The following is a 15,042-nucleotide window of genomic DNA, read 5'->3' on the forward strand; positions in this document are numbered from 1 at the left end:
CTGCTTCCTTGTTCAGCCCAGGGATGGCACCACCCACAATGGACTCCCACATCAATCATTAATCAAGCAAACACCCCAGAGACTTGCCTCCAGGCCAACATGATGGAGTCATTTTCTCAATTGACCTTCCCTTTCTCCAGTGACCCTTGCTTGTGCTAAGCTGTCGAAAACAAACAAACTCACCAGCAAATGCATAAAGAATTTATCCTTCGTTTTTCTTCCTGTGTCATGCTGTGGCTGGAGACTACCTACTGCCATAACAATTCTTGTAACTTAGTAAGCACTCCCAATCACAATTCAACAATGCAACATCATATCTATAACTTCACTATAAAAGCAACTGAAAGCTTTTCTAAACTGAAAAAATAGGAATTAAGTTTCTCTGATTTCATGGTTACGTTTGGCTTTGGAATTTCATTGTTATTAAGCAAAAATGTAAGAAATATTATTTTACATATTAGCATAACTGAACATCTACTATACAGAAAGAAAAAAATAAAATCATCAAATGGTTAATAATGAGTGCATTATAAAAAAAATAGTTTATTTTCCTTTTCCCCAATTTCTGACATGTCTTTGATGTATACCTTAAATATAATATAAAATATAGATAGTAAATATAATAAAATATATTCTGAAGTAAAATTCCCCACAATATACTTTACATAATTAAATATTACATAATTTAAATATTATAAAATAATAAACTAAGAATAAGAAAATCTAAAACTTAAGAATTTTAACTTCAATGGTTTAGTTTCTAATTGTTATATATTAGTGCCATAAAGGTTAAAAACAGATAAACTTGGAAACATAATTTTATGAGCACACAGTTTTAAATTGACTTTTAGCATTCATAAAGGCAACTGGCATTTTTCTCATTTGGATTTCCAACATTATATTTTTAAACATGGTGAACTGTTTCTCAGAGGTCACACGTTAAAGGGTTGGTTTCCAAGTCCACTCTATTATTAGGAGACGGTGGGACCTTGAAGAGGTGGGATCCAGTGGCAGGTGTGTGGGTCCCTGGAGGTGTGCCCTTTGGGGACCCCCATCCCATCTTCTTTTTTGCAACCCAATCATGAGGTAAGTGTCTCAGGCTCATGTTTCTGCCATGATGTGCCTCCATGGCCCAAAAGCAACAGGGCCATCCAAGCATGGACTAAAAGCTCCAAAGTTGGGCCCAAACAAGCTTTTTCTTCGTGTAAACTGATTATCAGAAGTATTTCATTCATAATAACAGAAGGCTGCCTAACAGATCAAAGATGAAAATATCAAGACTGACAAAATTAATTTCATTAAACAATTAAATCTGTTGTCAACCATATTAAATTTTTCTTACCTAAAATGCAGGATTTTAAAAACCCTTTTAAAATGTATGAAAATAGGAATGTATGTTACCTCGACTTGTGTAATTCATATCAAAGTAGACCTGCATCTTAATGGTGTCCAGGGATGGATTTTTACTGTCCAATAGTCGAGCCACACAAAGCTAGAAGAGAACATCGCATTAATGCTTCTACTATATTTTCTGAAACACTCCAGTGGTTGGTTGGTTTGTGTTTTGAATTTTGAGACAAGGTCCATATAGCCCAGGCTGGTCTCAAACTCACTATGTAGCTGAGGATGGTCTTGAACTTACTATCCTCCTGCCCCCACCTCCCTCCCCATTGCTCAAACTGTCACGCCTGGTTTTATGCAGTGAATGCCTGGGTATCTAATGCAGGCCTTTATGCATACCAGGCAAGCAGTCTATCAACTGAGCTTTACTCTTCTAAGTTATTTTCAGGAAGAGAAGAAAATGGGCAGAGCATGATGGTACTCTCCTGCAATGCCAGCATCTCAACTCAGGGCACACAGCAGGAGAACCTGCAGAGGCTTCAGGCCAGCCAGAACTATGAAGAGAGATAAAGAAACAGAAACAGAGAGACAGGGAGGGACAGAGGGGGAGGGGAGGGAGACAGGAGAGGAACAATAAAAACATCACAGTACTGGTCCTGATGCTCAGGCAACAACCTCTTTTATTGTAATTTTTTTCTTCCTCAAGGACCTCAGGGTTTACAGTTTACTCAATCAACATAGCAAGTTCTCTCCCAGGTCTAACTGAAGGCAGGAAATCTGAGGTGTTGGTGAGGTTAAGCTGTCGAAATGTGAGTATATTTTCCATAAAGCTTGTACCATAGTCTAGAACTCTCCCAGAATTCCTGTTTATTATTTGGGACTGATTAGCCCCCTGCTGATGGTAGAGGTCACATTTGATAAAACACTTCTGCAGTTACCCTCATCATCTCCTCACAACATGTCTCGATTTCTACTTCAGTTTCTAAATTTCTTCTGCTCCCCTCTCCCAGCACAGGCACAAATGAGGCATGCCCTTCCTCTGCCTCTCTAGACTTGGAGGATCACGCGAGCATCTCCTTCCTTCCCACCTGGCCTCCTTGGCTTCCTCCCACCCAATCTCTGCCCTTCATACACCTTGGCCTCCATAGACTGCTGCTGGAAGGCACACAGCAGCAGCACTCTCAACCCATCTCCCAGCCCCACCAGTCCAGCTCTCCCAGGAGTACAAGATGAAGCAGCCTGTCTGTGCACATAGATCCCTAGCAGGGTGGGGATAGAGGGTGGGGGTTAGGGGTGGGGGGTTAGGGGTGATGTAGAGTGGACTTTACAAATCAAAAGGTGTCATCATCAGTGGCTTTTAATTGAGAAAAACAGGAAACACTTATTGTTGTCAAGATTACCATGTATTTGCCGGGTGATGGTGGCGCACGTCTTTAATTCCAGCACTCAGGAGGCAGAGGCAGGCAGATCTCTGTGAGTTTGAGGCCAGTCTAGTCTACAAGAGCAAGTTCCAGGACAGCCAGGGCTGTTACACAAAGAAACCCTGTCTTGAAAAACAAAAACAAACAAACAAACAAAAGATTACCATGTACTCTGAGAAGTTGTGCATATATCATATTAAAGGTATACTGAACTAGAGGCTTTCCAACTCAGCTGAGTTAGGGAGAAAAAAACAAAAACCTTTTTCTGGGCCCCACTCCTTGAATCTCCTCCATAACTTCTATAGTTTCTGACTATCATAATCATTGACCTATTGATTGTCACAGTCATTGACCTACTGACTGTCACAGTCATTGACCTACTGACTCTCACAGTCATTGACCTACTGACTGTCACAGTCATTGACCTACTGACTCTCACAGTCATTGACCTACTGACTCTCACAGTCATTTCCCTACAATCACAGTCATTACCCTGCTGCTAAGAACAGCATTTACACCACATTTACAGTCAATAAGGCCAGCTGTAGGGTGTCCTGTGGGCTCATGGAGTCCCTGAGGCATCATTCTGATAAGACCCACCCCCACCCCCAAGCTCCAGGTTTCCAAATCTCTTCCCCACCCTTACCACATCTGCAGATAGACCCACTGTCTCTCCTTCAGGTTGTGAGAGAAGGTGGGGATTAGTGAAATGTTCCCCTGTCATTTCTGCATGTCAACAAAACATCTGCACACAGGTTTGGGGAAGTTCATTTCTAGTCCTTTGTGTGAAGAAAGGAAATAAGTTCACTAAGGCCAGGACAGAAAGCAATGTTGAATTTTAAGGAAACACAGAAGGAATTAAATTGGAGTCTCAAACTTAAGACACTGAACACTACAGATGTCTAAAGTCCTCATCCTCTTTTCTTCTAAAAATTGGTTTTCAAGGACATTTACTTGCTTGACAAGACCATTTTTGCTTTGATTTTTAACACACTTATATGGAATCCAGTATATGGATCTTAAGTTAAAACTATTTAACTCCATCCACACTACGGGTATATTATAGAGCAGTTGTTGATAGTCTCAGTGTAAGATAAAGAGCAGGGTCTCACCAGAACACTGTGGCAGACAATGTTAGCCCTACATCTGGGCCTGACTGTTCCTACTAACACAGAACCACAGGTTTGCATTATGTGTGTTAGGGCCACTTTCGATCTCGTTTGACCAGTAAATATAACCATCTGGTAAAGGTTCAGAGACATTCTTATTTTTTGGATAGAAAGTCACAACAGATCTGACTGGAACTACTATTTTTCCCTTTGTCTTTCCTCTTCTTCCATCAGGAGGTATGACAATTACTCTGTTACAAGAAGAAAAGCCAAGGATGAGAGCTGAGGAAGCCAGGAACAACATCTGTACCTCCCAACTTTGTTCCATTAGAAAATAACCCCTCAAACTCGCTCTGTAGACCAGGCTGGCCTCAAACTCCCAGAGATCCACCTGCCTCTGCCTCCTGAGTGCTGGAATTAAAGGCGTGCGCCACCACCACCCAGCTACTTTGTGTTTCTTTATAACGTTGCTGAAGACAATGACAGATAATACCAATTTTGTATTTAAAATTGAAAGTAAATAATCCCAAACACGAGGACTGTCAATCACCTTAACAAGTTTCTGCACATCACTTTTGATGAGGGTCCTATCCATGTTAAAGCCATTGCTTGGATCCAGGACAACAGCTTTCACCTAGAAACAGAGCATACTAAGTAATTTTATTTCATATTACAAAATTAATTCATTTCCATTTTTAGCCAACTGCCTTGACATTCACCTAGTTTTCTTATCCCCCCCACTCACTAGTGTTTTCATTAGAGTCTGGAGATAGAAAACAATAAGCATCAAACTTGAATATGGGCCAGAAAACTACATACCAAAAAGGCTGAAAGCAATGGTTACCATTTTAGTGCGCGAAGCTATGGCATATCTCATGTTTTTATTGTGTGTTGTTTCCCAAACCAAGAACACAGAAACCAAATCAAGGGGTAACTTTTAAAATATATATTTGAACAAAAAATATACGTTAAAACTTCACAGCAGAACATTATGGAGGTTTCTAAGTGTCCCAGTATCCCCCAAATCCATCACTGTAAATCTACAGCACACTTTACAGACTTGGAAAAGATGTTTTTCACTGACTCATCTGATGATGTCAACATGTTTTCAACTAAAAATCATGTAGGAAAGCTCCCAAGAATTTTAAAGAAAAAAACTTGGTATCATATTTTTAAGGTTTTTGATAAAACAGTAATTTGCAAAATTAATTATTCTTACCATGAAAGCAACCACTGTTTCTGAAGCAATCTCTCCATGGGTTGCACATTCTTGTCCTATTTCTCGTATAATATTCTTTATAACACTTTCTGCTTGAGTGGGAGGCATTGTGGCTAAATAAAGCAATAATTTTTTTTTTTAGTAATTTTGCTGATTATTTTCCTCCCTCCTTTTTTTCCATTTTAAATGACTTTATTAATGACAGAAAGTAACTGGGACTTCCCCCTTATTTAAATGATGGCACCATCAAAAATATGTATCGTGACATTTAAAAAAAAAAATAGCCAGGTACCGTGGGACATGCTTTTAATCCCCGGTACTCGGAAGGTAGGTGAAGGCTCATCTCTATCAGTTTAAGTCTATCCTAGACTACATAGTGACCCAGGGTTACATAGTGAGACCCTGCCTCAAAAACAAAATACAAAACAGAAAAAAAAATAAATTGAAGCTTAACAGAATTTGGGAGAAAATGAAAAAAAAACTAATCCCCCATCTGTGTAGGCAGCAATAATACATTTTGTAAGAGAAAATGCTTATCAATACGTTCTCTAGAGGATTTTTCACAACTGTAGTATAATTTCATAACTAAGAATTTTTTTTCTCGGACTATTCCATCCTTGGGATATGGACTCGAACAAAAACATTAAAAGCAAACAATGAAAACGTGAGAGTTATGAACCTCGTAAAAAAAAAAAAAGAACTGGCTATAATTTCATCTATTATAAACTAGGAAAGCGGTAATTGTAAGTCAGGGCTCCTGATTTTCCGTTAACGCGGGGAACGTTCAGGTAAAAGGAAACAAAGGCAGGAGCGCTCGGAGCGGTAAAGAAGCCTTAGGCGTTTTGTACGGGAAACCAGCGGGCCTGGAGTCCGTCACATCCAACCACATCTACCCGAGAGACAAGCTCCTCATCTCTTTGGAGGCCAGTTTGCTCAACCGAAAAAGATGGGTGTTGTTATCACCTTCTACTGAACTTCTGAGTATACTGTGGTTAGAAAAGTTCGCGGCTTGGCACAAGTACCCAAGCAACGCGCCAGAGCGAGTGTCTGGGGGACGAGTCTGAGACCGGTGGGCCACACAGCCAGAGCGAGCCGCTCCGTCCTGCGCGCTTGCGCAGAGCTGGAGGCCGACCACCCACCCCTGTCAGTTACCAACCACCAGCACCAGCTTCGTAGCAGTCGGACGTCCGTCTCCTCTCCGGGTACACCCGCCGTTTAGGGGTCAGGAGTTCCCGGGGCTCTGGCCCCTGCCGGAACACCACCCAGCCGCGGCCTTCCTGGCCAGCCCCAGAGCCCTAGCAGCGGACGCGTAACCGTGGAGACCGAACGCGACGCCAAAACTTGGGGGCGGGGCCAGGCCTTGTGGGTGGGGCCAGAGGGCGGGGCGAGCGGAGAGCACGGAGGAGCCGCTGGGGTGGGGCTCCTTGTGTGGAGCCTTGAGAAGAAAGGTGTGGGGTTTCTTCTCAGTCTCCCAAGAGGCAGAACAAAAGAACTCAAGTCCGGGGAAGGAAGGTGTTTTCGCTACACCTCACTATTAAGACAATGAAACACGAGTTCTGAAACAAATGTTCGCCGTACCGACGTACTGTACGTGTTAACTTGCTAGCATGGAAACATGGAAAAACGTGTCCGTTGACGAGAATGAGAAAGCCTGGGGTACTTGGAATTATCAATGTTCATAGTTTTTTCAAAGGAATGCTTTCATTTCTTTTGCTCAAAGGAAGACCGTATGCTGGTGCTCCAAAATGCCAAAATAAAACTTTTCATTCGGGAAGTGTGTTGAAACCAGTTGTGGCGATGCAGGCCCACATAGTCCCAGCCCTTGGGATTCTGAGATAGGAAAATGCAGTTTTAAGACACCCTACAATGTATAGTGAGACTCTTCCCCCACCACCCAGAAGATGCAAGTAAGGAAACCTCTGTTTGGAATTGGGATTTTTTTTTTTTTTTTTTTTTTTTTTTTAGAGAAGGTAGCACTCTTGGATTGCCTGGAACTGAACATGTAGACCAGGCTGGTCTAGAATTCACAGAGATCTACCTGCCTCAGCCCCCCAAGCGCTGATCATGTGCCACCATGCCTGGTCAATGATGGCGGTTTTGATTCTTAAAAATGTTTGTTGCAGGGTTGGAAATAGGACTCAGAGGTTATGAGCACTGGCTGCATTTCCAGAGGACTGGCTTTGATTCCCAGCACCCACAAGGCAGCTCATAACTGTCTGCACTCTAGTGCCAGGGGAGCCAACTCCCTCTTGTGGCTTCGGCAGGTACCAGGCTCGTGGGAGGTCCAGAGACATACTGCCTGGCACACCCATGCACATAAAATAAAAAATAATACTGTTTGTTGGGTGAACATAAGGAGCAGTGGTTTTTTTTTATTTTTTATTGCATCTAGTTATTTTTGAGACGCACATGAAACAACACACCCGTGAAGGTCACAGCCCGCAGGAGTCACTTCTCTCCTACCACATTTCCTGCCTGAGATATCTTAGCCAACTATTCTCGTTACTTCGTTGCTATGATGCACACCATGACCAAAAGCAGCTTGGGAAGATCGAGTTTAGATAGCTTTCACTTACAGGTGAGGGAAGGAAAGGCAGGAACCTGGACCAGGAGCCATGGAGGAACACGGCTTACTGGCTTTCTTACTAGCTTATGTTTAGCTAGCTTTCTTTTTAAAATTGTTTTAAATTTTTATTTATGTATTTATTTGATGTGTGTGCATGTGTCTGGTAGGGGTTCCCGTGGAGGCCAGAGAGGCCGTCAGATCCTTTGGAGATGGAATTACAGGCACTTATTTGTAAGCCACTTGATGTGGATGCTCTGACCTGAACTATTTATTGTCTTCATGGCTTCACACCAAGTGCTCTTAATAGCTGAGCCTTCTCTCCAGCCCCATAGCTAGCTTTCGTATACAGCCCAAGCCCACCTGCATAGGGATGGTGCCACCCACAATGGGCTCTGCCCTTCCATATCAGTCATCAATCAAGACAATCTCTTACAGGTATGGCCTCAGGCCAGTCGGATCTGACCAATCCCTCGGCTGAAGGGCTCTCTTCCCAGGTGACTATAGGATGTGTCAAGCTGACAATAAAAACCAACCAGGACATGAACATTATTTCGAAGGGACAAAAGCCAGGCCTAAACAAAGATAAAAAGTAGAACTTAACCGACAAAGTTCTGTTTAATAGTGCTGAGTTTATTTCTCTCCTTTTTCAGACAGGATCTTGCTGTTTTGCAGGATGGTCTCCATTTTACCATCCTCTGCCTCAGCCTCTCAAATGCTGGCATAAAGGTGTGTACCATCACAGCTAGCCAGAGTTTTATTTGCATATGTGTGTGTGTTATGTGCATGTGTGTATATGCATGCTCACGTACCTGTGGGCACATGGCTGGCACATGTGCAATGCATGCGTGTGGAGTTCCAGGAGTGACATTGGGTTTCTTCCTTACTTGCTGCCCACCTTATCTACTAAACCAATAGCTCCTGCTTTCAGTTAGTTTGGTACTTAGTTGGCAGCAGGATTCTTCTCTACCTCCTATGGGATGAGTTTACAGGCAAACCACCACACCACTGCCTCTTTAGATGGGTTCTGGGGACCCTCAAGATTGTGTAGCAAATGCATTTTGCTGCTGCTGCTGGTGGTGGTGGTGGTGTCTTAGGGTTTGAAATCTTTCTAGCTTGCTTGCTTTTTTCTTTCTTTCTTTCTTCTTCCTTCCTTCAATGATAGGGATCAAACCAAGGACTCCACAGATAATAAGTTAAGTGCTCTGTCACAAAGCTGAATCTCTGTCCCTACATTTCTTTTGAGATAGAAAAGCCTAGCTGGGTCCAGCTGAGGTCAGCCAACCCCAGCCAAGCTGAACATGTGTGATGAGTGTTAGTTTAAGCCGCTGGACTTGGGGATGGTTTAGTAGAGTCTTACAGTCGTAGTTTATTGGTAACCTTTAAATGATCTAAATTTTCATTTATACTACAGATAGTAAGCTAGGCATACTGGCCCACAGCTGTGATCCCATCATCAGGATTCAATGCCAGCCTGGGCTTTATAATAAAATCCCACCACAAATAAGCATCTACTACTGTCGTGAAAAGTATGATAATGCTCGTAGCACTTGGTATGGTGTCTATAAATAAAATATGGACTTGGGTGCTATTATCATCACCGTTATGACAGATTGGACTTCTAGTATTTGTGAAACTAATTTTTCCTTGTTCTAATATGGCATCAATTTAAAAAGAAGCGCAAAGAAGCTAGAATACATTAAGAGAATAGTAAAAAAAATCTTGTCAGGAAAAATGAGAAGGAATTGTATATGTTTTGGAAAAAAATGAAGGCAATAAAACTATTCTTTTTGCTAGAAAAGAGTCTGGGCTTTGCTTGTTTCAGAAGACCAGGTTAGAAATCTATATACAGTGATGGATTTAACTTAAAAGAAAATAAGTAGGACTGACAAATTTTGAGTCAATGCTATTCTGTTGGAAATTTTTATCACCAGCTAAAGGACCGAGGAAAATGGGTGTGCCAGAGTATCCCAGAAGCAAGCCAGGGAAAGCTGGAGAGGTGTGCCAGGGAAAGCTGGAGAGGTGTGCCAGGGAAAGCTGGAGAGGTGTGCCAGGGAAAGCTGGAGGGGTGTGCCAGGGAAAGGTGGAGAGGTGTGCCAGGGAAAGCTGGAGAGGTGTGCCAGGGAAAGCTGGAGAGGTGTGCCAGGGAGAGCTGGAGAGGTGTGCCAGAGTATCCCAGAAGCAAGCCAGAGACAGCTGGAGAGGCCGGTGATGCTGACTATGTTTGGGTTACATTGCAAAGCGGAATAAGGAACTTTACAAAGAAGGAGACAAGGTCTTAAAGAGGGTGGTTTAGTTTGGGGAGCTCCCCACATTCAGTGAGACAGAAAGCCAACAGCAGACTCTGGGAACCAGAGACGCTTAGAAAACTGGCGCCATGCTTTCAGTAACAGACATTTTCAAGAGCAGATAAAGAGGAGGCACCCAGTGTAACAACAGTATCACAGAAGGAAACAGTGGGAAAACCCTCTCTTCTTGGTGCTAGATGCTCTGGGTTCTACATTTGACAGGGCAGTTGCAAGATGCTGTTTCATAATGACCCTGCTTAGGGCTGGAGAGATAGCTCAGCAGTTAAAAGAGCTTCATCTCAAGCATGAGGACCCGAGTTTGGATCGTGGCACCCACATAATGAGCTAATGGGGTCCCACGTGCGGATGTGGAGACAGGAAAATAATTGGGGCTTGCTGGGTGCAAGCAAGTCAGAGACCCTGTCTTTTTTTTTTTTTTTTTTTTTTTTTTTTTTTTTTTTTTTTTTTTTTTTTTTTTGGTTTTTCGAGACAGGGTTTCTCTGTGTAGCTTTGCGCCTTTCCTGGAACTCACTTGGTAGCCCAGGCTGGCCTCGAACTCACAAAGATCCGCCTGGCTCTGCCTCCCGAGTGCTGGGATTAAAGGCGTGCGCCACCACCGCCCGGCCCAGAGACCCTGTCTTAAAGAAACAAGGTAGAGATGATGATATTCCATGCCCACTTCTGGCTTCTGTGCATGTGTAGGCATGCACACCCTCACACAGATGAACACACACACACACACACACACACACACACACACACACACACACACACACACACACCACGCTCGGGGAGGGGAGAGGTGCTCAAGCTTGCTTGAGCAGCCTGCAAGCCTACATGAATCCCGGTCCTGGAAAACTCCCAGCAGTGGCACTACACCACAGACTTAAGTAAGTTCCCCAGGATGCGGCCAGACTGTGGGCAACTGTGCAGTGTTGAGCACGCTAGAAACCTGTGCACAGGCAGAGTCCTCTGCAGGGGACCTTCTGCACAGCACTAAGCCTTACTCTGGACTAGGATGCACCACCCAGGGGGTGGGGCGAGGCAGGTCTGTGAGAGTAATTCCTGGAAGATTAACTGAATGGGCAAACCCTTAGAATGAGCAGTATCTTCCAGCAGCAATCCAGCTTTAAAAAGGCTTGAGAAAAAGGCAGTGCCTGCCCTCCTCCACTCCTTGCTGATAAGTGCATCTACTCCTGCCGCTGCCAGAGCCCAGCTTGTGTAGCTTTCTAACATGAGTGGAGACCAGCAGCTCTCCAGGACTCCCCCAGGCCTTCAGCACCAGATTGAAACCGCTGAGACATCTGGACTCGTGGAACTCCAGGGTTCTGAACCTCTCTGCTGTAGAGATGGCCATTGCTGGTTCCCTTTATAACATCTATCAGTTCTGTTCCCCTAGAGTGCCCTGAAATCCTTGATAGTGGTTGTTCAGTTGGAAGCTCTGCTTCGGTCCCACTACCCCTTATTCCAAACCCCGCCCCTCTCAGAAAGCCCGCCAAGCCATGGCTCCTCCCCTAGAGCTGTTCAAGACTCTGCCTGCAGGGTATTTAAACTGACTCTTCCAGGCTGGCCATGTGGTTCTCCCCCCCCCTCTCCCCATCTCAGAGAGCTGGAAAAGGTCACCTGGGAACGTTTTGCCCCACAAACCTGGTCTTTTATTGATTTGGCTTACTGCATTGGCAGAGAGACTTAATATTGGGGCACGGAAACCTTTCAGTGGTTTTGTCGGTGCTCACTTTATAATTATTTTCTCCACAGTGCATGTGCTGTGGAATAAACAATTACATTTTTTATATGTCACATTTTATAATTAAAAGTAAAGATGCAACGTTAAAGAATGTCTCTACATTTAATGATGCCTTTTGACTGCCAACCACTAAAATTGAGTCGTAGTTTAACAAAAATTGTTAAAAGTTTAAAAATATACTATTGGTGAAATTATTAAGGCCACTCCACGTAGTTAAAAGGAAGATTTATTTAGTGGGTAACTTACAAATGAAGGGATAGGTAGATCTCGGGTCTGGGGAAGGTGTATTGCAGTCCAGCAGTGTTCTCTGGAGCTCTGCTCGGTCCACTTCCACCGTCTAAGGTCCAGGAACCGAGAGCATGCTTGCTCATCCAGATCTCGGGTCTCTTGGCGCCTCCCTTGGCCCCCGCCTTGTAGGCGTGACAGTTGCTGAAGCCTCAATGGGGGTTGGAGCTTCCAGATCAAAGCTGGAATGGCTACCCACTGCATCTCCCCCTTTTTGTCTAAATAAGAAGGTTCTAACCTAATACAAGACTATATACAAAGGAATGGTTATCAAATATTGTCCAGGAATAATGAGGGATAATGACCTAGATAAGATGGAACTACAACCAATGGAGAACACTGTTTCTCCATTGTTCTCCATTATTAGCAATCTGCTGCAGAGCAATTAGCCTAATTTTTTTTTTAAACAGAGCCATGATGATGACCTAATAATAAATGCCATGTACCAAGTCTGAAACTGTGAGTATCACAGAGCTGGTGTTAGCTGTCTCTTTCCCAGTTTAACTTTTCTTCTTTACAAAGAAGCTGGATAAATGAGGAGATGTGTCTTCAGGGAAACAGTGACAGAGGAATTATGAAATAAGCAAGACTAAGCTTTATTCTACCTTTATTCTAGAGTCTCCGAGGATGTGCATAAGCTATTTCCAGTCACCAGGATCTCAGGATTTTAAAGCCTCTTCCTTCCAAGATTCCACTTTAGAGGTTACTTACACGAGCACTATTATAAAAAGGCAGGAAAAATTAACATGGTTGGATTTTCTGACATGAAAACCGCACAGCTTTTTAAGTTCCTTTATTGGACTCCTCAATATGTGCTTTTTGTTTGTTTGTTTGTTTGCTTGTTTGACTCCAGCTGCCTTTAAGGGTTAAGATGAACAATAAAAACCATCAGTACTTCATTTCCTGTCTCTTGCTTGCAGTTATCAATCAGTGGGTCAGGAGACCTCAGGATCTGATTTTCATACCTAAATCAAGGGAAGGAGGAATTGTGACCTTACAAGCCTATTACCTCCTCTTCCTCTTTCAAGAATTACAAGAGAAATTAAAACAAAATGAAAAAGAACCCATGGAATATAGTGTGAACATATGTCAGATTCAGAAGGCGAGTAGTTTCACGCCTGTGGCCCTGACAGGAACCCCTGTGCTGTTAAGGCCCCAGATGCAGTGGTTCCTAGCTGTAGAGAGCAAGCATGCTCCACCTGCAATGTTAGGCCCCTGCTCTGCTGGCTCATTTTAAGTCACCGTAACAATTAAGAAAATACCTCCATTAACACCTGGCTGTTGGCAAGGCTCTAGGGCATTTTCTTAATTAGTGATGGATGAATGGGGAAGGGCCCAGGCCATTGTGGATGGGGTCACTCTGGTTCGGTGGTCCTGCATTCTATAAGAAAGCAGACTGAGGACAAGTCCCGGTCCCACTGCCTGGCTGGCTTTTTGGAGCCTGGGGCCTATGCTGGGACACTTTGCTCAGCCTTGGTGAAGGGAGGAGGGGACTGGACTTGCCTTGACTGAATCTACCAGGCTGAGCTGAATCCCCAGGGGAGTCCTTGCCTTGGATGAGATGGGAATGGGGCGGTGGATTGGGGGAGGGGGGGCGGCGGGAGGAGGGAGGACGGGGAATCTGTGGCTGATATGTAAAATTAAATTACTTATAAAATTTTAAAAAAAGAAAGCAGACTGAGCAAGCCATGAGGAGCAAGCCAATAAAGAGTAGCCCTCCATGGCTTCTGCATCAGCTCCTGCCTCCAGGTTACTGCCCTGCTTGAATTCCTGTCCTGACTTCGTTGGATGAGGAACAGTGATGTGGAAGTGTAAGCCAGATAAACCCTTTCCTCCCCAGGTTGCTCGGGCCATGGTGTTTCATCACAGCAATATTAACCCTGACTAAGACACTTGCTATGCTAAACCAGGAGCACTCCCATAATGGACTTCAATACACTCTTCTTATTTGTTTTATACATGTGGAAAGTGTTATTGTGTTTTCTCTCTCTCTCTCTCTCTCTCTCTCTCTCTCTCTCTCTCTCTCTCTCTCTCTCTCTCTCTCTCATGCTGTGTGTATTGGTACATATAGTGAATGGGTGGATGCCTACACTGGTATCATACCTCTTCCCCCAGCAAGTATACAACTGCATATCCATAAATACAATTCTGTTCATCAAGAATTTTAATTTAATAAAGACCAGATGGATTAAGATAGACCTCAACAGGATAGATAATAAGTCCAGTGTCTATGTATGAGATGTGTCTGTAGATGCTGGCCACAAACCAACTACTTTTGGTTGGAGTATGAAGATGAGGGACATTGCCCAGCAGCATGTCTACATTCAGGAAAAGCCATCCATACATCCTGACAATACTGAATGCCTATGCATGTTTGTCTGTGAACACAGACTAGGCGTTGGGATATACATTTTGTTTCCAGATAATGTAATTTGGGGTTCTAAATGGCAGGAATGTCACCGAGGAGCCTGAATGAAGGGACAGAGTATAGAGGAACATGTCTGTGATCACTGTCACAGACCCCAAACTTGCTTGTCATGGCTGCCAAGGCCTGTGTTAGAGACCAAGGGTCATGTTTGTAGTTGATCTGAACAAGCTGTTCACTAATTCATACTAAATCCCCAGGGAAGGTGTTTGTTTTTACTTTTTTCATTGTTTTGTTTTTTGAGACAGGGTTGCTGTGTGGAGCCCTGACTGTCCTGGAACAAGCTCTGTAGACCAGGCTGGCCTCGAACTCATAGATCCACCTGCCTATTTTACTTTTTAATATGAACTATTTCTTACTCTGATGGCACACTTTACTTAAAAGATGCTTCCCTGGCTTCACTTTTGGGAGACAATTGGTCTCTGCCCTCTACTGAACCCTTAGCTAATCTGCCCATGTAGAGAGTCTAGTGTTCTCTACTAATTCTTGTGATTATATCGTTCATCAGAAGCACAAGGCCCCAGTGTCAGTAATTATTAGTGAGAATAGATGAAGCAGTTTATTCCAGTCGAACACACTTTTCCTGATATGTTCACTTTAACATACCAATCATCTCTATTTCATGATAAAACTAGTTTGTCAGA

At 43.5% G+C, this 15,042-nt stretch overlaps 1 protein-coding gene across 6 annotated transcripts in view; it reads right to left on the reverse strand.

The window, feature by feature from the left end:
- Cfap206 (cilia and flagella associated protein 206) overlaps positions 1–6,591 on the reverse strand; it is a 42,032-nt gene extending 35,441 nt beyond the window's left edge. For 3 of the 6 annotated variants that reach the window (XM_076564037.1, XM_076564035.1, XM_006975311.4), the window contains exons 1-4: positions 6,247–6,591; positions 5,091–5,203; positions 4,422–4,505; positions 1,402–1,492 (exon numbers count right to left, since the gene is read on the reverse strand). In XM_076564037.1, the coding sequence (XP_076420152.1) occupies positions 1,402–1,492; positions 4,422–4,505; positions 5,091–5,198 (283 nt within the window). In that variant the 5' untranslated portion in view covers positions 5,199–5,203; positions 6,247–6,591. Of the gene's footprint in view, positions 1–1,401; positions 1,493–4,421; positions 4,506–5,090; positions 5,204–6,053 lie in introns of all 6 variants that reach the window. The other 3 variants (XM_006975312.4, XM_015994211.3, XM_076564036.1) reach the window with 3 other exon arrangements.
- Between the last annotated feature and the right edge of the window lie 8,451 nt (positions 6,592–15,042).

Source organism: Peromyscus maniculatus, chromosome 2 (genome assembly GCF_049852395.1).
Source record: "Peromyscus maniculatus bairdii isolate BWxNUB_F1_BW_parent chromosome 2, HU_Pman_BW_mat_3.1, whole genome shotgun sequence".
Classification (NCBI taxonomy): domain Eukaryota; kingdom Metazoa; phylum Chordata; class Mammalia; order Rodentia; family Cricetidae; genus Peromyscus; species Peromyscus maniculatus.